General features: G+C 50.9%; 10 protein-coding genes across 10 annotated transcripts; 4 read left to right on the top strand and 6 right to left on the bottom strand.

Annotated features, from left to right (window-relative positions):
* Positions 1-297: 297 nt before the first annotated feature.
* ABOM_003300 (MDR family NADP-dependent oxidoreductase) lies at positions 298-1,413 on the bottom strand (the record flags this gene model as incomplete). Its single annotated transcript, XM_022530430.1, has 1 exon — positions 298-1,413. One exon carries the CDS (start codon positions 1,411-1,413, stop codon positions 298-300), a length of 1,116 nt encoding a protein of 371 aa, XP_022391514.1.
* Positions 1,414-2,783: 1,370 nt separating this feature from the next.
* On the bottom strand, positions 2,784-5,912 carry ABOM_003299 (non-ribosomal peptide synthetase; the record flags this gene model as incomplete). The annotated part of the gene is made up of 1 exon (XM_022530429.1): positions 2,784-5,912. The coding sequence occupies one exon, from the start codon at positions 5,910-5,912 to the stop codon at positions 2,784-2,786; it is 3,129 nt and encodes a 1,042-aa protein (XP_022391594.1).
* A 678-nt stretch (positions 5,913-6,590) lies between these two features.
* ABOM_003298 (NmrA/HSCARG family protein) lies at positions 6,591-7,708 on the top strand (the record flags this gene model as incomplete). The annotated part of the gene is made up of 3 exons (XM_022530428.1): positions 6,591-6,845; positions 6,901-7,054; positions 7,113-7,708. 3 exons carry the CDS (start codon positions 6,591-6,593, stop codon positions 7,706-7,708), a joined length of 1,005 nt encoding a protein of 334 aa, XP_022391595.1.
* Positions 7,709-9,233: 1,525 nt separating this feature from the next.
* ABOM_003297 (cytochrome P450) lies at positions 9,234-10,991 on the bottom strand (the record flags this gene model as incomplete). Its single annotated transcript, XM_022530427.1, has 4 exons — positions 9,234-9,396; positions 9,448-9,914; positions 9,986-10,705; positions 10,767-10,991. 4 exons carry the CDS (start codon positions 10,989-10,991, stop codon positions 9,234-9,236), a joined length of 1,575 nt encoding a protein of 524 aa, XP_022391587.1.
* Positions 10,992-11,698: 707 nt separating this feature from the next.
* On the top strand, positions 11,699-13,443 carry ABOM_003296 (cytochrome P450; the record flags this gene model as incomplete). Its single annotated transcript, XM_022530426.1, has 4 exons — positions 11,699-11,902; positions 11,969-12,673; positions 12,747-13,210; positions 13,281-13,443. The coding sequence occupies 4 exons, from the start codon at positions 11,699-11,701 to the stop codon at positions 13,441-13,443; spliced, it is 1,536 nt and encodes a 511-aa protein (XP_022391588.1).
* A 365-nt stretch (positions 13,444-13,808) lies between these two features.
* ABOM_003295 (glycerophosphoinositol/ glycerophosphocholine transporter) lies at positions 13,809-15,407 on the bottom strand (the record flags this gene model as incomplete). Its single annotated transcript, XM_022530425.1, has 3 exons — positions 13,809-14,720; positions 14,785-15,156; positions 15,213-15,407. The coding sequence occupies 3 exons, from the start codon at positions 15,405-15,407 to the stop codon at positions 13,809-13,811; spliced, it is 1,479 nt and encodes a 492-aa protein (XP_022391589.1).
* Positions 15,408-16,146: 739 nt separating this feature from the next.
* On the bottom strand, positions 16,147-16,467 carry ABOM_003294 (MoaD/ThiS family protein; the record flags this gene model as incomplete). The annotated part of the gene is made up of 1 exon (XM_022530424.1): positions 16,147-16,467. One exon carries the CDS (start codon positions 16,465-16,467, stop codon positions 16,147-16,149), a length of 321 nt encoding a protein of 106 aa, XP_022391590.1.
* A 799-nt stretch (positions 16,468-17,266) lies between these two features.
* Positions 17,267-19,551, bottom strand: ABOM_003293 (bifunctional molybdopterin adenylyltransferase MobB/molybdopterin molybdotransferase MoeA family protein; the record flags this gene model as incomplete). Its single annotated transcript, XM_022530423.1, has 4 exons — positions 17,267-19,032; positions 19,092-19,129; positions 19,183-19,223; positions 19,282-19,551. 4 exons carry the CDS (start codon positions 19,549-19,551, stop codon positions 17,267-17,269), a joined length of 2,115 nt encoding a protein of 704 aa, XP_022391591.1.
* Positions 19,552-20,344: 793 nt separating this feature from the next.
* On the top strand, positions 20,345-20,929 carry ABOM_003292 (molybdopterin synthase catalytic subunit; the record flags this gene model as incomplete). The annotated part of the gene is made up of 1 exon (XM_022530422.1): positions 20,345-20,929. The coding sequence occupies one exon, from the start codon at positions 20,345-20,347 to the stop codon at positions 20,927-20,929; it is 585 nt and encodes a 194-aa protein (XP_022391497.1).
* A 995-nt stretch (positions 20,930-21,924) lies between these two features.
* ABOM_003291 (histidine acid phosphatase) lies at positions 21,925-23,361 on the top strand (the record flags this gene model as incomplete). The annotated part of the gene is made up of 1 exon (XM_022530421.1): positions 21,925-23,361. The coding sequence occupies one exon, from the start codon at positions 21,925-21,927 to the stop codon at positions 23,359-23,361; it is 1,437 nt and encodes a 478-aa protein (XP_022391592.1).
* Positions 23,362-23,788: the final 427 nt, after the last annotated feature.

Below are 23,788 nucleotides of genomic sequence, written 5' to 3'. Positions count from 1 at the left end.
GTATGTCGAGAGATGGGAACGGATGAGAGAGGTTCAATGGGCTGGAGGGCGTTCACCGGTGTCCTTACAGGCCCCTGCATTATGGCACAAAACGTGATGTGCTGTCGAGCTGGCTCGCAAGCCATGATGATTGCGGAAGGTAGTCGTCGCATATGGTCCATGTGACCATGTATGCCCTGGATTTTGCTGCGAATGGAGACACGGACGATGAGGGAAAGAACAGCCTCAACTCTGTCAGGGCAGCGCGGGCGAACGGTGTCGAACGGTGTATTTCCCAGATCAGAAGCACGTCGCCGATCATGTAACCGCTAAGATGGTATGCGTATGCGTATTCTCGCTGGAGTAGAAGGCCTCCACGAAGGCCTTGGCCGCATGTTCCATACCGGTAATCTCGAAGGTAGGGATCTTGAGTTTCTCTTCCTTGACCCATTGTTGCATGCGTTCCATATGAAGCTTGCCCCACTTCTTCCCAAAGCTGGGGTCAGACAGCGCGAATCCGCGGATCGTGAGGCGTTTCAAAACAGTATTGTGCAAAAACATGCCGATGATAGGGTCCAGCACGGTCTGTTCGGCGATCGTGCCATAGAACATGATGCGGCCGTACCGTCGCATGGACGCAAATGCAGCATTCAAATGTCTGCTACCAAGAAGGTCGAAATGGGTATCGAGCCCGCCAATATTCAGGCGGGACATCCAGCTCAGGTTATCATAGTATATATCGATGCCGTCGGGGATGAGACGAGGGAGAGCTTCGTAAGGGCTCTCCTTGGCGTAATTAAATCCTCCATCGAAGCCGAGTTCCGTAATAAGAAAATCGAGTTTTTCATCTGATTCGACGCTACCGAACACTTTTAACCCTTCGAGTCGAGCCATCTGGCCGACGAGTTGGCCGATTTCGTCGCTCGCACCCACGATGAGGATCGTTTCACCTTTTTTAGGTCGGCCGATTTCGTATAACGAGGAGAAGGCTAAGAGACCTGGGACGCCCAGGACGCTGAGGAATAACCGAATATCATCGAACTCGTAGGGATTCTCGAGGAGCTTCAAGTTGGTCACGTCGTCGGCTTTAATCAGCGCGTATTGTTGAACCGGCAAGCGAGCGATCACCATATCCCCCTCCTGGAAATGCTCATTGTTGGATTTGATGACTTTCGCGATACTCATCGTCTCGACCGGCTTGCGGCCCCGCAATTCCGTCGCGTCAGCCGAGGAACTGGCCAGGTCCCGTTTGAAGAGGTCGTAGGTCGCATAGAGAAGTTGCACCATTAACTCGTCCTCGGCGATCGGTTCGGTCGCGCCATAGGGCACGTCCTCGAGGGTGACTTGTTCACCGGCGACCAGATATCCCGAGTCCATATTCTTGATGACAAGGACCTTGTTCTCCGTGTCCTGATCCATCGCGACCCGTGTCATCTCCGCGAATACGGAGACGTAGATATTAGAGTAAGCTCGAGGACAATCCCAAATGCATGGCGACGCGCTGGATGTGCCTGAAAATCGAACGCGCCACGTCTGAATGGCTTTTAAAGGATCAAATGGCGCGGAACATGGGGGAACTTGACATATTTCGAGTATGGACACAAATAATTGGAGTCAGTTAGGAGTAGTGGGGTGCTGACGACGGTCAATGAGGGGCAACCCTAACTATTTATCCCTATAGTGCGCCGTTGATCAATGGTCCGGTGGAGAAGGTGAGACACCCTTTCCCATGATCAGCAAATCCGAGTGAAGGGTACACGCCAATTGTTGAATCGTTCCGTCGGCAGAAAACCACATCGACGGTAGAGGAATGTTGTCACGGTGGTCGATGATCCTGCTTTGAAGCGTCTATTTTGAGGACATGGAAGAAGGGGGGGGGGGGGGGTGTGTGCCAGGACCTACTTAGGGTTATCTGGTACCACGGGCGCCTAATAAGTGGAATAGGGGCAAAAGGCAACCACCCCCGTGACCACAGCCCAATCTGCAGTCTGATTTTCCATGGTTTGTCATTGGGTCGATGGGCCTCACCGCTCACGCGCTGGGGAAGTTATGCCGGGTCAGCCCATCGCCCACCGCCTTCTCCTTTCTCGTTGCTTGCATCCCCCTTTAGGGACAACTTCTATATATAGGATCTTCCTCTCCACAACTGACTATTAACCCGTCTAATTACGCCAAGATCCGAGAATAGACCACTCTGTTGCTATACCAGCTGCCACGGCGGCCATACCCAGCCGATGTGACGGGAGGCTCCGTGACTATCTCAATCCGAATACGTGTTCTCAGGTGGAACCGTGTGACAGAAGATTGAACAGTTGCAGTAGCTCGTAGCCCTGATTTGTCCCCAGGTTCCTCCTGATTTGCCCCTACTGACAGCATGCGTTAGTCCATACCCGCTTCGACCTAGGAGAGTCGTTAACCGACACCGTTTTCAGCACGGATGTCAATAATTTTACATTTATTTTTAGAGGGTTAATATGAGGTTGAACCCCAGACCGCGCGTGGAAAATCGCTAGTTTTCAATGCCACGTGGAAGACGGCCCGGGAGTAGGGACTGAGGTCAGACCACAGCATAGGGAGGTGGGGAATGATCGTGATATTGACATTGTAATTGACTGCACTGTACGAAAACAAAGCCTAATTGCCCCATATGATGACGTTTCTTTGAAGCAAAACTCAATATACCTGAAGACATACCTCCCCCCAAAGCCCGACTAAATATAACTTGCCCATTGCAAACATACAACCGAGATCAACATCTATACAATTTTCGGCAATACAATCAATAGTGTTGTGGATCGTGCTCCCTAGCTCTCCGTGCCGTTCGATGCATTGTCCTCTTTTGGACACGTTGGCTGAGTTTGCAGGTACTGGATATATTTTTGCATCAAGGCAGAATCCAACACGGGAAACTTGAGACCACCAGGGTAGCTCTCGAGCGCTTGTCCCGTGTTGGTGGTGTCATACACGGGCATGTTCTCGTACAGCTCCCACCGTGAGAGTCCTTGGTATAGCTTTTCCGTCAACATAGGTTGTAACGGCCGAAGCCGCTCGGGGGACTGTCTATCCAACTCCTCGACCCACTGCTGGTAGCTTACACCTCGGACGGAAGAATCTCCTCCCTCGGCTAAAGAGCCAACCAATTCCATGGAGTCATTCATATCCAAGGACAGGCCCCGGTTTGGAGGCACAATATGATATACCTGGCCTACAGCAGTAGCCACTGAGGAGGCAATATGCAGGATCACGGCATTGACGTAGTCAACGGGTACGAATTCCTTCCTTTGATTTGGAAGTAGAGGATAGGATCCCATCTCTTCGCACGCAATGATCAACCGGCTGAGAAAGTCATCGGGGTTACAGGCGCCCGTTTGGCTGTGTCCCGTGATAAACCCCGGTCGATATACCACAACGGGGAACTCGTTATCCATCAGACGTTGCAACATGTTCTCCACCACCCACTGGCTCTGGGCATATCCGTGGTCATAAGGAAGGGCTTCTAAGTGTCGCGGAAGAGGTTCATTCTCCATAACGGTCCGTGTGCCCGTTATAAACCCCGTCGGGCCGAAACAGGAGATACTGGAAACATAGTGCAATGCTTTGGACCGACCCGCACATGCTAGGCGCAGAACATTAACGGTGCCTTGGACATTGGCGGGACGATGCAGTGAATAGGGCTGGGTGTAGTTAACTCGCGCACCGAGATGGAAGACAACACTGGCCCAGTGCGCAATTTCCTCAAACCGATCCGGGCCCAGCCCAAGATACTTGTCTTCTAGGGTGCCGCAGAGGGGTAGCAGTTTATAACGAAACTGGTCCTCCCAGAGATTATATTTTGCTAGTGCACTTCGTAGACGCCTAAGGCCAGTTGCTGGGTCCACGGCGCGTACCAAGCATCCGACCTGATGCACGTTCGGCTGACGCAGGAGGTCAGCAAGTAAGAATGAGCCTACAAAACCGGTAGCCCCAGTTAAGAACACCCGGCCCTCGGTGTCACGACACCAATCGACCGGAGGGCCTGCAAGTGGAACTAGGCTGTCTGCAAGCTTGCTATCATCAAGCCACATGTGCTTTTCTGACTCCTTGCAAAAGCTTTCCTGGGTGCCGTGTATGCGTTCTTCAATTATACCAGCAAGCCCAATAAGATTGCTATTATCATACAGAGTCAGAAGAGACACCTGAACATCAAAATCTCTCTGAATGCGACTGATGAGTAACGAAGCTTGCATGGACGTAGCACCAAGGAGGAAAAAATCAGCATTGTCATTGGAAGCAGGGACAGGTACACCCAAGATACTAGCCCACAGATTGGCAAGTTTCCCGCGAGTGCTGTCCTCGTTGTCGATATCGATATGCTGTTCGGCCCACCGGTTGCGGAATAGGTGCTCGAGGTATTTTCGGTCAACTTTGGCATGGCTATTGACAGGCATTTTGGAGATGAGCTCAATCTTAGGCACCATGTAGTCCGGCAGGACCGCTTTAAGCATATCCACGGCACTCAGGACCGCGTGAGGCTTGGTTCCAGAGAGGGCAACTGCGAAGGCAACCAGGATCGAACCTGCTCCTTCAGAGCCTGCTTCAACCTTCAGCGCTACTGCCTCAGAAAACTGACCAGTTTTCATAATCGCAGACTCGACCGCTTCGAGCTCAATTCGAAACCCACGAACTTTAACTTGATGGTCCCGTCTGCCGACGTAGTCAATTTGGCCATCTGTCACCCGTCGGCGGACAATGTCGCCTGTTCGGTAGAACCTCTCACAGTCGATACCTTCAATAGCCACAAATGAAGCTCTGTTCTTGTCTGGCTGGTTGATGTATCCTGGTGAGACACCCGCGCCACCAATAAGCAATTCACCTTCGTGGCCATCTGGGACTGGCTGGCCAGCCTCATCACAAATATACGCTACAGTCCGTCCGATTGGCTTTCCGATGCTGGCTGCTCCGGCCTGGACATCGGCGATGGTCACTCTGTGTGCAAGGCAGAATATACAGCACTCGGTCGGACCATACGCGTTGATGAGTTGCGTTGGCGGGCCTGCTTGGAAAACGGCCTCAATTGCCGGGATATTGGCAGCTTCACCCCCGATGAAACATAATCGTAACTTCTCAAACGCACGAGGGTATACCGACGCCGCCAAATTGAGAATGGCGGTGGTAGTGGCCATTACCGTAATTCTCTGCTGATCGATGTAGGCTGCCAGGGCCTCCAGATCGAGCAGGGTGATTTTGCTCACAACCACAATGCAAGCTCCGCGTAACAGTGGTGCCCAGATATCAAAAAGGGAGACATCGAAGCTTGAGTTATTGACATGGGCCACTCTATCTGTGGGGTACAGAGGCTGGAACGGTGCATGGAAGACCACCTGCAGGATAGAGCGTGCCGCGATCTGAACGGCCTTGGGTTCGCTGGTAGTGCCGGAGGTATGTATGATGTGGGTGCGATGCTCCAGGGTGGTCTGCATAGGCTCGTCACTGTCCGAGACACAGGAGCTCTTGGCAAACGACGCGTTTGAGTCATCGACGACTAAGGAGTAGAACGGCAGATCGCGATGCTGGTTCGCTTGGTCGACGAGGATATATCTTGCCTCTAATCTGTCTAGCCGACCCTTGATCTGCAGGTCAGGCAGAGTTGGATCCATGGGAACACATGTACCCGCTGCATACAGGATAGCCATTTGAGCAACCACATCTGAAATTCCATGTTGCACGACAACACCAACAGGCTCTTGTAAATGCAGATTTCCCCATTGGAGTTCTCGAGCAAGCACTGTAGCCCGCACATGCAGGTCCTGGTACGTCAAATTGGTATCACCATCCACCAGAGCAACGGCGGAAGGGTTGAGGAAAACATGATCGAAGAATTGCTGGGCAAGGCCTTTCCCCTGGCGGACAGCCAGGTCGTACTCTTCCTCATGGGTCAATATTTGAGAAGGCATCGGGGGCGTCTGTTTGGGTCGGTAATAGAGTATTCTCTTGATAGGTAGAGAAGGAAGTTGAGCTACACAAGTCACCCTGGAAGGAGCTGTTTATATACGCCATGCAATGCTTTGTCACCTCCTACACTCACAGCCTTGCTAAGATTGTCAGCAGTGCTGCATTACTGCATATGAACCGAGAGAAGACCCGAGCGCAAGGGGTCCAACCCATCAGGCAGCCCAGGTGAGACATTATCTTGAAGTTAGGAAGTCTCATACTACATGGGAAACCGTTGTATAGTGCTATTTATGATGGGTACATGGTGTGGGATTGTGGGAAAGAAGCACTACAAACCAATGAGAAACGGTATCAAATGTGAGGGCCGACTATCCCTGCATGTGAGGGTGTGATGCCAACCTAATTAGACGATGACACGAGCTGCGTCCTACGACCCAAACTAAGATGCTCCAGGATGTGCTTAACGCAACTCGACTGATGTCGCCGTTCATTGCGTAATGGTGCTGCCTGCTGCCCAGAACGCGCGTTATATGGTTGACAGTTATCTATAAAGTCAGGCCCAGATGCGCAAGTTCGCCTTTCGGTAACCAACTCAGTCCTCCTGTTCTTTTGATAATATCTACCAATTCCTTACGAGGCCTTATCAACTAAATACAGCGACTCCCTGACACCATCTCATCATGAGCTCAGATCGTAAGCTCATCACCATCTTCGGGGGTACAGGCAAGCAGGGTGGTTCCGTGGCTCATTCGCTGCTTCAAAACCCGGACTTTAGAGTACGTGTAATTACTCGAAACGCTGAGTCCGATGCCAGCCTAAAGCTTGCTGCCCTCGGCGCCGAGATTGCTCAAGGAAACGGATTTACTAGCGACGACATGCTGTCAGCATTTAGTGGCTCTTGGGGAGCATTTGTCAACATCAACTCTGATGACAAGGTAGGTATGGCTTATGTTAGCTCGACAGAGTTGAGCTGTTAACAGACGTATTAAGGTCTTCGCTACTGAAGATGGGCCAACAGAGTTCGACATGGGCAAGATAATCGTTGATTCCGCTGTGGCGGCGGGCGTGAAGCATCTCGTATTTAGCTCTGGCCCCCCTTGCACGGAGATGACGAATGGCCGAGTACGAATGAAGGCAATGGACAGTAAGGCCCCATCATCACAGGACTGTGGACCGGAGCAATCAGAATAACCCCCGAGCAGTGAAGAACAAGATTGAGAATTACGCAAAGACCCTTGAATCTTTCGAGACCTTTACCCCTATTGGCGCCGGGTGGTTTCTAGAAAACTTCCTCGGCAAAGAGGTCGCTCCTATGTTCGGAGGATTTCCCCATTTCACTGATGACGACGGATACCTTACTTTCAAAGTGCCATACTGGGGTGGAGATGAGCATGTTCCATGGTTGAGCATCTCAGACGACTTCGGAGATATCGTTCATGGTATCTTCCTAGACCCTGGTCGATGGAACGGTCACTTCGTTCACGGTGTCAGCGACATCCGCAGTTTTGAACAGATCGTGGCGGATTTCACCGCGGTTACAGGACACAAAGCGCGGTTCCAGCCCATCTTACCGACGTGGGAGGCCTTTGATACGCATGGAATCCAGGAGCTTGAGGACGTGAAGCTCATGTTTGGCTTCACGCAGCTGACGGGCGGCCGGTACTTCGGGCTGGAAGACACGGAGGTCGATACCGCCAGGCAATTGAAGCAGATCACAGCGTCGAAGTTGGGTCGGCCGGAAGAACAGCACAACTTGACTTCTGCGCGTGAGTGGTTTGCTGCGAGATTTGCAAACTAGGTTATTGCTCTTCGTGATCTCTGGACTCCTTGCTAAGGATTGTGTACCGGGCTGCTGATGAGGCCCGAGCTACCTCGTTGATTATTGTATCGAATGATTATGACTAACTGTGATGTTGACCTTTATTGGGACAACCCTGCAGACAGTAGTACAGTGCCCATGATTGCCTTGAAGCTGTCAAATAAAACTCTATCCAATTATAGATGTTTCGTCTGGCCTATGCTGTCATTATGGATCCGGCCCGGCAAAACCACCAGCTGAATATAAGCCACTAGTAGTATGCTATGTGCCATCCTACGTGTATATCCAGACCTGAGCAGGACAGGTCAGGAAAGTTCACACCATCTGTCACACAATCATGGTCGGATGTCATAGATTCGTCCGTCTTCATGTACTCCTAGTAAGACCCGTAGCGATCGGCCGGAACTCAAGCGCCAAGGGTCCAGATGTGTTCGTATCCAATGCTCCTGTGTGGTCCTATTGGAGGATACGAGGTCCGAGTCTGACAGCGAACTACACCTAGCACAGAAGACCACCGTTGAGTTAGACCTTAATGTTCCGCTACCATGCATCTTATCACATAGACCCACCGAATAAGCATTGACCCGCAGTTAGTGGTTATTACTGTGATTGTGGATGCATTAGTGGCAGTGTATATGTCCATGTTTCCTGTTTTGTCTAATCCCATACTGGATTGAATTTCATCCTCAATGGTACTTTGAGGCGCTGGCTTTTTAATATCATCTACCAAATGGAGTCCCCTTGTGAAACCTCACACATCAGGTCTTGTGCTTACAATGCTTTATATCACGGCTAGCCCTTACAAAAACTAGAATACGGGTCTGGTTGGAGGACCAAGTACTTCCCGGCTTCAACCGGAAAGACCATGCAGTTGGCATATTCCGACCCATGGATACCGTGTGCTACATCGGCTGCCGATCATATTGAGATCCAGGCAACCCGGTTGCTATCGTAAGACACTGCCACCTGCAAGTTTTGAATTCAATTCTCGGCACGTAATTCAGCGGCCTCGTATAAAATGCATCTTATGATTCTATTCACATGGCTTGTCCATGGGTCAAGCATATTCAGGTCGGAGGGTTTTGTCGGTAAAAGTATAGCCAACTTCGAAAGGGCTCTAGAGGGCGCCGTTACATTGCACAGAGGCTGAAGGTTTGTTTCCAAGACCTCAGGCTAAGGCGGGGGATCGTAAACCTGAACCCTGAGGCATTCCTTGTATAGGATAGGCCTACCCGGATACGAATATGCGCTGTAACCATAATTACTGCTGTACGATCGAGACTTTACCCCCCACCTCGTTATATCACGTTGCCATATGCACGATCATATAACAATGAAAGGCTCTGCTATTCTCCTTGCTCTACAGCCTATCGGAATCTACGCAAAAGCATTTGACATCGGAAAGTCGGGGTGAAGAAGACGTAAGAACCTCTCTTGTCTATTGCCCCCTTGCTACCTTGTGCAACAACTGCACTCTCCCAATAATGGCCTAGCACAACCGGGTTCATGCTCTCCCCTTGATCCGAACAATGTGGCATAGGTGGGGTATGTTGAGATCTGCAAACACCATATTGTCCGGGCGTTTCTCCAGTGGCTGGATGTCATAGTTGACGATGATGTATGCAATCACGATCTTCATCACCTGGAACGAAAACCATCGACCGGGACTAAGAGATAGTTAGCGTAGTGAAAGTGGAATAACAAACCTAGCTCCTCACCATGCATGTCGCCCATGCCCAAAGCTAAGATACTTCTCATTCGTCAAAGGCAAAATCGGTGCTTTGCCGCTCCCAGCCCCAGTCAGCTTTGGAATGAAACGGAAGGGCCTGTAGGTCTGTGCATCATCATAGAAGTCGTCGTCTCTCTGAATGCTGCCGGACAAAATACACAGCCAAGTCCCTGTAGGGACCCTCTGGCCGTCAGGTAGCACAACCCCCCCACGACGTACAACCTGGCGATGGAGGGATCTCAGGGATAGCGAATTCATCCGCAGGCTTTCCCGAATGGCGCTGTCGATATGATTCAATCCGTGTGATACCGGCTGACCAGACTCCTTGCTTGCAGAGAATACTGACTTGGCTTCCTCGCGGATGGTATCAAGGTAAGCGTGCGCTGATTCAGAGCTAAGCAGATCAAGAAGTACATTTGTACATGTAGTCCAGAGATTATCTGTTGGTAGGAGGGCCTGTGTGCAATCAGTTCAGTTCTGGGAGTATGCCGATGGGGATCAGGATGGCACTAGGTTGGACTACGTACCAATATTCCAAGCCATGTTACCATTGCGCTGGGGCTGACCGACTTGGGCCCGACCCCGGCAATCACGCTATTTGACATCCAGGTAATCAGGTTCCCTGGTTCGCCTTCTAGTAAATTACCCTTTGTCCCTTCTTTCGCCTTCAGCCGCTCCATCCGTTCCTTGAATAGCGGGGAAAGGTAAGATCGGACCCGAAGGACATAATAGTAAACTGGCAGACCTGCGAGCAGGGCTGTAACCTGTCTGAGGGGCCAAGGTGTAAGCTGAGCCGCGAACACCATGGCCGTTCCCAGGGAGCGGGCATATCCTTTCACACATTTGTTATATGTAGTATCTCGACAGAGAGGAAGTCCCACATAAACACGCTGCGTCGCCTGGTACATGATCCTTTCGAACACATGAACTATATTCACTTCTTTCCAAGATTCTGTCTGACCAACAAGCTCATCCATGATGTGCTGCACTTCTACTAAGACATCCTCCTCTGTCTGTACGACATTTCGAGTGAGATCACTCTGGAGGACTTTTCCGAAGGAGTGTAAAGCTGATGCATCGAACAACGGCCAGATGTACCCCAGCGCGTCAGCATCGTCACTGGCCTTGGCATGAGACAGGATATCTTCTGGTTGGGTGACCAGCCAGCGCACATGCTCCGGAGGTAGGATAACTTGAGGGCGAAAGTTGATGTTCAGCATTGCAAACGATTGTCCATTTTTGGAGTACTGTACGCCCGGCAATGTTAGCGTAAGCCTTGTCCTGCATGGAAGAGTTAGATGGACGCACTAATTCGTATCCTTTTGTGGAGGTTTTGTTTCCGGCGGTGATCTCATTCAAGCATGCCCGCAGTGCTGATAATGGCCCTCTTCCATTGATTGGCGATTTTATAGACGACGGTAATCTAGCATAAGCAATCCATGGGCACAGTAGGAAAACGGACACAGCGATACAGGTAACTGCCGAGGCCGATTTAAAGACCGCAGCGACGAGGCTGTACTGCTCATCAGCCATTGTGGATGCTATGCGAGACTGGACAAGGGTTCCTGGTCTATGTTATGCCCTTGAGCCTCTTTAATACCTCTACCGCATTCATTAAATACAACGAATGTAATGCTTCACAGTACCATTCAATATGTGACAAGTGCAGGATATCCCAGGCTGGCTGGAATGCACCCACTTTCTCATGCCAAATTCAGTCATATGCACATCTTTTTCCTTCACTCACAGACTCATTCTCTTTTCCTACGTGTCTTTAGGTCGTATAGTATTTGGTTCAAGCCTTGTATCAGTGCATCACAAAAACTTTCTAGTCATTGGATGCCTATTATTTTGTGTATACATAATTGGCTGCAGATCTTGGCAATCACACTGCATGTTCGTATTTGACACATTCTGACCAAAGCCCCGATGCAAGAGACACGTTCATTTTTTTTTACCGTAGTATGGAGTAATTGGTAATATATGATTATGCCTGAGTCTGAGCGCCACATTTAGAATACAGCTGGCAAGTCATTCCAGGGAACGGGTCAGCTTACTTCAACCTTAGACGTTCCGGAGTGACATGTTCTAGACGTTGGGCTGTCTTCCTGGTGGCCAAGATTCTTTCGTCGAGGATGGTATCCAACGTAGGCCCATGCCCTTTTACATCAACCTTCAGTAGCAAAACGCTCCATCGAGATTGAGAATTCCCACCCACAATTAGAATGCAGGCCGAAAACATGGCAACCAGCTTAACGGCGCAAATGCTCGTCGCCTCTCTTTGTGTACTGGTTTTTGTTATACTATGTCCTTGGTTTGGCTATCTCAGGTTGCCGTCATCTATGCGATGGTGGCCCTCAATTCCAAGTGGACCTCTTTCTGCTCTTAGATTATCCCTCCAGGAATACAGTGGCTCCAGATCTAGTGAGGATGGCTATAGAAAGGTTGGCACATGTGTTGAACCGTTCTCTATTTCCATGTTGACGAGTTCTCTTTCTGCGAGATTGTAGTTCTCCACAAAAGCAGAGCCATTCGCACTATGCAACCCAAGCTTCTATCCCCAAGTCTTGCTACCACCGGAGCAGATCCCATGGCTCCTGAGTCAACCAGAAAACGTCCTGTCCCACGAAAAGGCCAACGAAGATGTCCACGCGCTCCCATTCCTTGCCCCGGCATTCGACAATTACGACCATCTTGAACTGATTAGAGCTATCAGGAACGATCTTACCCGGAATATCCCGAATACTGAAGACGCATTTCTCGATGAGCTGAGATATACCACGGATGAAGCACTCGGCCCTCCCGGCGACACTGCATGGAAAGAAGTTAACCTGACTACAGTCCTGGACAGCATTATCTTCGGGATATGCCTTCGGCTCTTCTTCGGTGTCTCTCTCTCCAGGAATCGGAAATTTGTCTACTATGTAAAGGCCTTTACGCGTGTCGCTGGAGCCATGATGCTTTTCGTGTCTCAATTTGTGCCCTGGCCACTGAAATCCGTCTTGGGTCTCGTTGCCGGACTTCCCATCTATTATTACTGGGTGCGTCTCATCATCTACCTGCATCCGACATTCACAGAACGCATACAATGCCTGAGAACCAAGAACGGGAATCCGCCAGCAGACATGGTTACATGGATGGTTGATCTGGCCATGAGCCAGAATCCGACGCGAAAATTAAACATCAGCGGTCTCATAGTTCGGCTCACCCTTATTGTAAGTGTGTATCTATCCGTGGGGCTTTATTGCCATGATAACATAAACGTCATACTAACAAGCTAATGCACAGGTATTCCTCCCCGTCGACGTGCTCATAGCCATGACAGCAAACTTCTTCCTCGACCTGCTCAGTTCCGACCCCGACTGCCGATATTACCAAACCCTACGCGAAGAAGCCACAGCGTCATTCGCAAACCGGGACAAATCCCAGCCCATCTCCCAATCAATGCCGCAGATGGAAAGCACCATTCGGGAAAGTCTCCGTCTCAGTCCACTATCCGATCGTATGCTGTCCCGACGAGTGGTCCAAAAAGGAGGCATCACGCTTCCTGACGGGCAGTTCCTGCCCCATGGTACCTGGCTTGCTGTAGCCGCGGTCGGCGTTCATCGGGATGACCAGACGTATGAGGATCCGGACGAGTATCGGCCTTTCCGCTTCCTTGCTACGGATAATGAAACACAGGAATCAAAGGCGATGATGATCCCGGTGACGAGTGAGAAGTTCTTGGCTTTTGGGCATGGGCGGCATTCTTGGTAAGTGGTTTACCCACTCCATTGGTTCGGAATATTGTTGGTAGAAGGATGGTGATTGACTTGTGTGTAGCCCTGGTCGCTGGTTTGCGGCGCATGCTATGAAGCTTATCATTGGGTATATATTGATTAATTATGATATCGAGCCGTTGGGTAAGAGGCCGGCGAACGCCATTCTTGGTCAGACGATTTTTCCTCCACTGGATGTTACGATTCGTGTGCGGAGGAGGGAGTAGGAGTGACATCTCGGGGTGGCTGAGAGGTGGTGGAGGGCATTATTAGATGTAACGCAGGTATATCCGCACGTTGGCCCACTAGGTAGTTGCTTGTATGCGTTACTTGGAAAATCACTTTCTATTCAATGGCAGTTTAGTTAAGTTTGTATGATTATTGAAGACGATGTCTTGATTAGCTAAAGGTATATGACAGATATATGCTGCTCTATCTTTGATCTAGCGGGTATACCATTACTCACTATTCAGTGAAAGGCACATCGACATAGCAAAACGTAATGAGAGTCAGCTGGCTCTGAAGACAGCGAACCGCTTACACGGCCATGTCTTTATATTGACACCAGGTTATCAATAATAGCACGTGGCCCTCACGCCTTCTCCATCGGAAAGCCATTCTCAGCCAGGAACTGACTCAACTCCCGATCCTCCTCCTCCAAGTTCAACTCACTACTCTCCGGCAAGAACCAATACACAATCATTCCAAGGATAGCAACGCCACCCGCTAGATAGAAAGTCGACTGTTTGCCCGCCCTCTCCTGCAACGGCGTGAAACACTGCGTCCCAACCGCGGCACCCGTTCTCCCGAATGCAGTAGCAATACTGTACCCCATTCCACGCATGGCTGTGGGGAATGACTCCGTTGAGATCAATCCGATCGTTGCACCAGGCCCCATGTGGCCCAAGGCTTGTAGCAGTCCGTACAAGACCACGAATGCGGGCATATTCTTTGAGAGGTGAGGGAATGTGCCGCCAATGACGAACCCAAGGACCATGTAGCCGGCAAACCCGAGAATGCCGGTCCATCGGCGTCCGATTGCATTGGTGAGCCATGCGCCTACGATGACGCCGGGCACTGGGAGGGCGCCAAGGATGACCTGCCAGATTGCGGTGGTCCGGATGTTGTGGTCCTTGACGAGGGAGTTGATGATGGTACTGGACATGATGCTGTTGGGGAAGTTGATGAAGTCATAAAGGAAGAATGCGAGGGAAGTGGTGAAAAGACGCCATCTATAGCGTTTCAAGAGGAGCAGGTAGAACTTGAGCGGACGTTTCTGGTGTTTGAAGTTCGAGTTGTGGAATAGGGTTGAGTCGGTCATGAAGAAACGCAGAACCATGATTATCACTGGCAATATCGTAGCAATCGAGTATATGGCGTGGAAGGTGACTGGGAGGTTCTCATTGCTGGCAATGAGACAGATGAGATACACGATCATCTGGATGGGCGCAGCGAGGTCGCCATCAGCGTCGTGAAGGAAACAAACAGTGGTCCACGGTATTTTCTTTTAAACTAATCAATGTTAGTTTATCACTTGCGTGAGTGGGTATAACGGGTGTCTGCCTTACGTCGTCTGATTCCTCGATTCCTGCTGCTGCGCTGGGGGGATACTCGCCCCCAACACCGAAGCCAGCGATACCTCGCACTATCACAAAGTACCAGAGCATGTTGTGCGTCGGGTGTACTTGGAGCGCAAGCGTCGACATCAGAGTTCCGATCGCCACGAGACCAGAGGTGAATAGTAACCCTGCTCGACGGGAAAACATATCCGATGTGTATCCCAGGGCGAGGACACCCAAGATGGCGCCGATTAGGAGCGAATTGCTAATACGCGTCTGCATCTCCGAGGGATACCCATCGGTGCCTAGGAGCTTTTTGAAGATCACATTGGTAGGATTGGCAAGGCTGTTTTGGAACCCGTCGCTGAAATTGGCGATGTACTGCATGAATTATCAGTTAGAGCTCTGTGCATCACTGCGGGCAAGATCCGACTCACACAGCTAACAATGGTCAAATTACTCTGCAGTTTCGTGGGGCGATAGGAATCTCGCCTGCTAGGGTCGGGAGAATTGTTGTCATAGACCAGTGTGCTTTCCTTGACGGTGGTTTGCGTTGCCTCATGCTCCTTTCCTGCCTCCACGGGCGCATCGGCCCTGGCGTCTGCCATTCCATTCTCTGGATCGTCGGTCATGGTGAACTATGACAGGCGGACTCCCACACACCGTGACCCGATCTCAAGGCCAGTCCAGAATGTGTAGAAGCCGGACGGTGAGCACGACGCTGATCGAGATTTAAATCATTTTGCATCTGCAACTAGTAAAGGCTTCGGTTTCGGGCGGTCTCCGGGCTAGGGCTACGAACCCCACCGACGATAAGAAGCCGTGCAATCAAGCAATTTAACAAGTTCGGGTCCACAGGCAGGGTGGCGGTTAAGCTCTTCCTTGGCTGGTACATGATGTTACCATTCGAGGTTTGTTTCCTACATGAGTATTCTTGTTTGTCGTTATGGGGCCGTTGCTCTCCTGGGCTAAGAAAGCAAGACGGATACAACCTCAGTTGGTGAGAAGGGGGTTTTCCGTACCCAACCTGAACATTCCTACCGGAGGGGGGAAAATATAGCTATCGGCTATCCCGATAAGCCAACGCCAGCTAGACACATTGCTCGCAGTTACCGTGGTGGAGTCAGAGCTCGGGCCGAAAACCGGGACGGCTTGTGCTCTCTTGCATACATGCCTTATGGCCTTTCGTGACTTACGTTGGTCTGGCTGCAGTATGTCAGGGCCGATCGTGCAATGCCTTGATAGCCATGACTCTCGATTTTATGTAAATCTGGTGCTGGATATGCTCACTATGCGAGTCAAGACTGGAGGCATGTCTTCGTCGGGAAACGGTCTCATTTCTCTCATATCTAAAGCGAACTAGTTACAGACTTACCCCGAACTAACGGGGGGAATAATAGCCACTTCATCGCCGTCCTTGATAATCACCAGGTCCTGGCTTTGGCCCTCTTGGGCAGCTGCCATATCGCGGAGTTTCGCTTTCTCCTCCTCCACATCCACGTATTCCACATTAACGCTAACCCCACAACTCGCTAAAATCTTTGCTTCAATCCCAGGATACTTGGATTCCAAGACATCGAACAATTCCGCCAGCGGAAGTGGTGCGGGCAGTGACTCTGTTTGGCGGCCCGTATAGCTCGATGCGCTGGCGAAGTAATGAACGTGGAAGGCCCCGGCCGCAGCTTGAGCCATGGTTGGTGAATTTATTTCTTCGCGGGTTTCTCGCCTATTTGGTAGCTCATAGGTTTTATCCCTAGACTAGTTAGCAAAGAGATTCCTTTTTTTTTTTTTTTTTGGTCGTGGGGTGACCTGGTTACCGAAGCTGCGTGGGATCAACAAAATAAATTTCTCTCGGTTGGCAGAAACGTGCAATTTTGGTGTCCAACCGCTGGATAGTAATACTGTCCACCTCAATTAGCAAATTAGCAACTCCTCCGGTTTTATCTCCGCGGACGCTGATTGCACCTCCGGGCAAGAGGGCTAGAGGGTGCAGAGCACAGACCCTAAGCGTGAAGCTAAGACTGCGAATATGTCCCAAGTGGAGTCGCTCTAATCTGGCGTCTTTTCCGTCTTCGGCAATACTATGGAACGAATCATTGCTGCGTCGTGTCAAATTTGGTGGGAGTTTTCAGATGGCTCGACACGGCACGCCCTGATGCTGCGAACAAATGATAGTAGAAGTATTGTTCTGTCTCGTCATCGCGTATACAGATAGTTGGATTGGCTGCTTGGCCACCTGTCCTCTTGAACTGCTTGATTTACTTGGCCAGGCTCGTGGCTGGGATTTAGGTTGACGGTAGCGAATCCTCCAGAGCTTGGCTTCATTTTGATATAACGCCAAGCATACCATAGGACACTGATATGTGTTCTTCAGACCAGAAAAATGAACAAACGATTCGGAATGAACGAACGAACCAGCCATCTTCTTTGCGCCACTATAGTACTGCAGTAAATCTATAAAACCTTCAAAATTCCAAAATTCCAAACATCCTTATACCCCTGACCGGATAGGGCCCATAAGCAAGGCCTCTACCAGTGTGCCCTTCTCAATATATCCCTGTCCGGGTTTCAAGACCAAAAGCGCGTTTGCATGCGCGAGGTTCCCGACCCTCGAACTCCGTTGTCCTGTAACGCTAACCCCCGTACTACAAGCATACAGTAGTCCATCTGTTTGGGATGCTCTGACAACAGCGCAATGATATTCCGTGCGCTCGCGGTTCAATGGCAACTGATGCATCAGAGTCACCGTTACCACAGGAAGTCCCGGTACTGGGCCGGTCCCCGAGGCAAGTTTTCCCTGACCCATCCCCATGAGCTTATGCAGACAGGGTAGCACAAACAAATGCAAGCCGACCAGGGCTGAGGCGGGGTTCCCAGGCAGCGAGAAGATGAGTTTCTTTCCCCATGTTTTCGGTGCGTCATTCGTTTGAGATGGTGACCGCTTGACAGGGATGCTGGCAAACGTCGTTGGCTTCCCGGGCTTCATGGCCACACGACCAAAATGCACCGTGCCGCCAAGGGAACGCTCGATGGTTGGCTTGAGGAGGTCTAATTCTCCCATTGAGACACCGCCTGTTGTAATGATTACATCGATGCTAGTTTCTTCCCTATTAACCGCACTGCGTAGCCGCTCTTCGAGCTCTCCGGCAGGGGTATCCGGAGCGATGCCCAGGTCAACAGTGGGAAAGCCCCAAGATGACAGACAGGACAGCAAGGAAAGCCGATTAGAATCACGGATTTGGCCTCCACGAAGTCTCTGCGGGTCATCATGTGCGACTAGCTCATCTCCGGTGCTCATCACACCAACACAAGGCTTTTTATAAATCTTAACTGTGTTTGTCCCGGTTGCTGCCAGAAGGCCAATTTCACCTCCAACGGGTGTAACAATATCACCCTTTCGAAGGATCCTCGAGCCCAGTTCAATATCACTCCCCGGCTGCCGTACGTTCTCGTTTGGCTTGATATCATCCGTTAGAATTTCCACCGTGGCCTCTTCGGTACCATCTGGGGTAGAGGCATGCAGAAGAGTGTCTTCAACCATAACCACTGCGTTTGCGTTTGGAGGTAGCGGTGCGCCAGTAGTGATACGTGAGATGGTGCCTCTTTCCAATGGGGGAACGATGCCACTGGCATTGGCGTGCGCAACGGAGGCAACAGGAAAGATGCCCTTGGTCCCTCCAGTGGTAGAAGTTGTACTGTCTTCATTCAAGTTAGCAGCGATCACAGCATATCCATCTACGGTACTAGCCCGATAGGCCGGTACAGCCTCCGCAGCGTATACATCCTCCGCAACCACGGACCCTACCAAGGCAGGTGTCACCGGGGCCTCAACCATGACAGGATCAGGAGTATGGTTACTGATACGCCAGAGAGCTTCGTCAACGGACAACATCGGATACGGAGACAGACGATTCCGTCGGCTTGGGCCCTCGCTCGTGTCATTCGATTTTGCCGTCTTATTTCCGTGGTGCCGGGCATGTCCGCAGTCACTATGTCCCAGTTGCGGTTGATAGCTATGCGAATCCTCGGCGCCACTCCTTTGATTATTTCCCACAGAGACGCCGGCTTCTGCTTCGAGTTTCTGCATGCCGCCAGCGTGCAGAAGTCGGGAGTTTGCGCCGGCTGCCTGACTGCACGCGTGAGGAAGAAGCCTTACAATAGCTTCCAGGTTCTCTTTCGCTCCCTTCGGCGAGCCCGGGAGAGTGACTATCAGTGTTCCATTCCGGACCCCTGCGACAGGTCGAGACATCATCGCAACTGCGGCCTCGGCATTAGTCCTATTCCCAGAAAGGTAGATGGGTTACGCTTAGGCCTACATGGTGTGACTTTCAACGATGCATCCAGCATACCATGCCTTGTTGCTGCATGTCAGCGCCGGCCGTCAAAGACATCGGAGACCAAACATACACAAGTCCAGGAGCATGACGGTGGAGAAGAGGAGCTACCGCCTGCGTCACAGAGTATCAGAGTCGGGGCAGTGTTAACGTTGCCAGTGTTTCAACGAACCTCGGGCGTGTTGTCTCGAGTAGTGAACCCGGTGCCGCCACTGAGGAGCACTAGGTTCACAGCATCTTGCCCATCTGTCCAGTCACATATGCTCCTTTGTATATCGAGTATATTATCGGGGACGATGTTGGTGAACGGAGTCTTCCAGGGACTTTGGTCTGTGGCTAGTAATAGTGGTGTTAAGGCATCCACGACCCTATCTGTCGACGGATCCTCCGAGGCAGTGTCTGATACGATCAGTATTGCGGGTTGTAACGCTGTGCTCGTCATGATTGACCAGGGTTATCAGTGGACGTCGGGTATGGCAGACTCCGATAGTGGCGCAGAATGATTACGAGAAAGCAGCCACTCTATATTGACATGGCCAGGAGACCATCTAAGGCCTTACTCCAGGCTACACTTTGTCAGCCCATGATTCCTGCTCTATAATTACAAAGCCACCCTTGAATGTGATGCAGTGGAGAGCTCAACGCCCAAGATGCCCCACTGGTCTCCCAATTTCCTCTGTCATCGTGCGTCCATTACAATGCTTCTATTTGACTCGTTCAAGGGTGGGACGGGAGATCAACAGCAAGGCGCAAATGTAACCTCATTAACGTCCATATTTAACCACATAATCCGGATTAAGTACGACCTTTGACCGTGAAATCTCCGAGGCGTTGAAGAAAAACATGTTCAAGCGATCATCCCCGACTGCATTAGCCTGCCAACAATGCGTCCGAATGAGGGTTGACATGCATCAGAATTGATTTTCTGTGATTGGCCGATTAGTTGTTCCCAGAACGGCCTAGCGCGGGGGTGGTGCTGCCCCACCGGTTTAGTAGGTCGAACCAACCCTACTTTGCAGATACGATCGAGAACAATTGCCCCTCTTCAGCGTTGCGCATAGATCCACTGCCCTTGGGCGATTTATCTTACCGTGTCCTGGGTCTGTTTGTGATAGATAGGCAGCTTGCAATGGTCCAAAGGAGTGTACTACGGGTTGTAAGATCATAAGCATAGCAATCGAGGACTTTCACACTGGGATATATATCTTCACCACGTTAGATTACACTTCCTCAAGATGGACGTCTCAGCAGCAGCAAGTAGAGTGTCATACCCATCGATACCGTCGGAAACCAAAGACTCGACCCCCGCGCACCTGGACCGGTCTACATTTCCACGCACCGTCACCCTACCCGATGAGAACATCCATATCGAATTGACATACGGTCCCCTCAGTGCAGACACAGCATTATCCTACACCAATTCCCCCGCAGCAGGCGCAAATGTGTTTTTCCTAGGGACTACGCGCAATACATTCGACGGGCGTGCCGTCGCTCAGCTCAGCTATACATCCTACCCGCCATTGGCATTAAAGACCCTGGCAGACATCGCGCGACAGAGCAAAGAGAAACACGGGCTCATCGCCGTGAGCATTTCGCACCGGCTGGGGACAGTGGCCGTTGGGGAGGCGTCGATTTTAATTGCTGTCAGCTCAGGGCATAGACGTGCGGCTTGGAGAGCCGGCGAAGAGATCCTGGATGAGTGCAAGGCAAAGGCGGAGATCTGGAAACGGGAGGAGTTCGTGGGTAGCAAACCGGAGGACGGGGAGTGGAGGGCAAATAAGGATTGGGATGGGGAGGGCAATCTAGTCTCGCAGCAATGATGTCGATTGTTTACGCATGCGGGCCATTTTAAGATTAGAGTATAAACTCAGCAGTGTTCAAATGATGCTGTCAAACTTGTCATATGAATAAACTCCGCTGTCACCAGATGGAATGTGGGTTTGTCCGCATTTGTGTTTTCCCTGTGAATATAACAATGCAATTGTAGACATCAGAGCCTTCTTGAGAGTATAATAGGAGCCAAGAAGTAGTAGTGCAGGTTAGTAACATCTATTCAATTAACAGATCATGCCCCGAGGAGTGTGCATTTCGTGAATATGCCAGCATCCAATTACCTGGTGGCAAGGTTGCCCTCGACGTCATTACCTGTGCGGCACTGGGTTTAACGAGAACCCTGCATCTGGACCTTCGTACCCTGTGACTAGTCTATTTAACTAGCTCTACCTGACTACAAGGGTCCAGTGCACCCTGGACTGCCACACAAACCCTATCATACCCGGTGTAGAGTCAATGATGTTTGGTGTGAGGCAGGGGTGAATTATTGGTCAGTTAGACTTGCCGGAAACAGTCAGGATGGGTATTCCAGCCAGTCATATTGATTTAAGCTTCCCTTCGTGTTATAACCCACGGTAGGCGGAATGCTAGACCTTTCCTCCAAGCTCTGCATTGAGTTTAGCAATTGCCTGGGATAGAGCGGGTGGTCGGAGAGGCGCCGCCCTGTTTCCTTCTCAGAGACACGCCAAGGCGTCTAGGCTTGGCAACAATATCGGTTATGCACCAGACATAACGTCTAGAACTGCTACTGGTGTGCGAGGGTAAAATAGTCTTTGACCATATAGCTAGTGACCTAGTGCTCCACGGACGAGGTCGTCAATATGTCCGTATAGGTGCGGGGTACTCCTTCAGGTTTTCGTAGTAGCAGTAGTGTCCCTCCTCGGAAGTAACCCTGCGAAGTATATAATTAACGTACCTTTCCCATGCCTTAGCGAACGAGTTAGTGATCAATTGCTTCCAGGCTTGGCATTCTTCCTGCAAAATGTGGACTTCATCGCGAGACTACCTCATGCTGGCCATGCTGGCCATGCCCCAGGCGGCTCACTTCGCGGTTGCGGAGAGAGTGCTGGGTGTATACATTTTTGCCCGCCACGGAGATCGTACCCCGAAAATTCAGGGCAACACCCAGCTTACGGACCTGGGGTACAGTGAGGTGTTCATGACCGGTAGCTACTACCATAGTCGTTACATCGATTCGAACTCCTCCCTTCAAATTGACGGTATCAGCACGGATATCGTCAATCTCAAGCAGCTTAGTGCAGCTGCTCCATCTGATGCCGTGTTGCAGAACTCGGCCACCGGCTTCCTGCAGGGTGTTTACCCTCCAGTGGGAACAATGGCCAGCCAGGAATTGGCCAACGGGACTACAGTTGATGCCCCACTGAACGGCTACCAGCTGGTCCCGCTCTCGCTCACCACCAGCGGAACAAACAGCGAGGACAACACATGGCTCCAAGCCACTACCAAGTGCCAGAAGGCCAAGGTCAGCAGCAACAGCTACTACAGCTCGACACTGTACAAGGATCTTCTGGCCTCGACTCAAGACTTCTACACATCATTCACGCCAGTTCTAGAGGGCCAGTTCCCCACATCTGACATTAGCTTCAAGAACGCCTACCCCATCTTCGACTACCTCAATGTAGCCAGAATCCACAACACCAGCACCGAGAACATGCCCACCGACGCGCAGTTCCACCAGCTGCTCACCTTGGCCAACATCGAGCAGTACAACCTGGCCTACAACTCGACAGAGACCGTCCGGGCCATTGCCGGTGCCCAGCTCGCGGGAGAGATGCTCGACGGCCTCCGCGAGACGATCAGCACGCAGGGCAAAACCAAGCTGAACATCCAATTCGGCTCCTACGGCACTTTCCTTTCATACTTTGGGCTTGCCCAGCTCCCCGCAGCCAACACCGACTTCACCGGCATCCCTGACTACGCCTCCTCAATGGCATGGGAGCTGATCACCGACTCCACCAGCGGGTTCCCCGACCCCGCTGACATCTCCGTGCGCTTCATCTTCCACAACGGCACCATCACTAGCTCTGACGAGCCGACCGAGTTCGCCCTCTACGGCCAATCGAGCGCCACCATCCCCTGGTCGGAATTCGAGAAGCAGACCAAGAACATCGCGGTCATGTCCACGGAGGAGTGGTGCAGCGCCTGCGGTAACACCGATGGAAAATGTGCCAGCTCGTCCTCGGACTCTGCCGGTGCTCAGTCGACGGACAGCAACAATAACGGAATCTCCAATGCTGTTGCCGGTGTTATTGGTGCTATGGTTACCCTTGGGGTTATTTTGGGCTTGGGGCTGGTGTTCTTCTTGTTGGGTGGCTTTACCATTGCCAAGAAGAGGAAGACTGGTGCCGCAAGCATCTCGTCTGATGCAACGGAGACGAAATTTGTTGAGCACAGTTAAGTCTCACGGTCAAGACAGATGGTTGGGTTGCGGGAGTAGTTTAGTCTGCAGAGTGATAAGTCATCGTTTATGAATATGGGTGAGCGTTATGCGGAAAAAGGTTCTGGATGTATTTATGAGTGACATTGTTATGAAGTCGATGAAGTCAAGCATGGTTGGTTATTTACCTATATAATGGTTAGCAGACGTTTTGTTTTCACATTGTGGCTACGGTCTGGGAATAGCTTCTAATTTTGACGATATAGTCAATATATTTCGATTTAGTGCACCAGTAAGCGAAATATCACACGGAAGCACTGCGTATGACTCTTCTATAGTCCAGATATTTCTGTGATTCAGTGGTGAGTATAGAACTATACAGATATTGCCAAAACAGATAGTGTGCAAATACAATGAACGGTGTCTTAGATCAAAATAATAATTTGAT

This window comes from Aspergillus bombycis (genome assembly GCF_001792695.1).
Source record: "Aspergillus bombycis strain NRRL26010 chromosome Unknown contig00020, whole genome shotgun sequence".
Taxonomy (NCBI): Eukaryota; Fungi; Ascomycota; class Eurotiomycetes; order Eurotiales; family Aspergillaceae; genus Aspergillus; species Aspergillus bombycis.
This window is presented reverse-complemented; position numbering and strand designations above follow the sequence as displayed.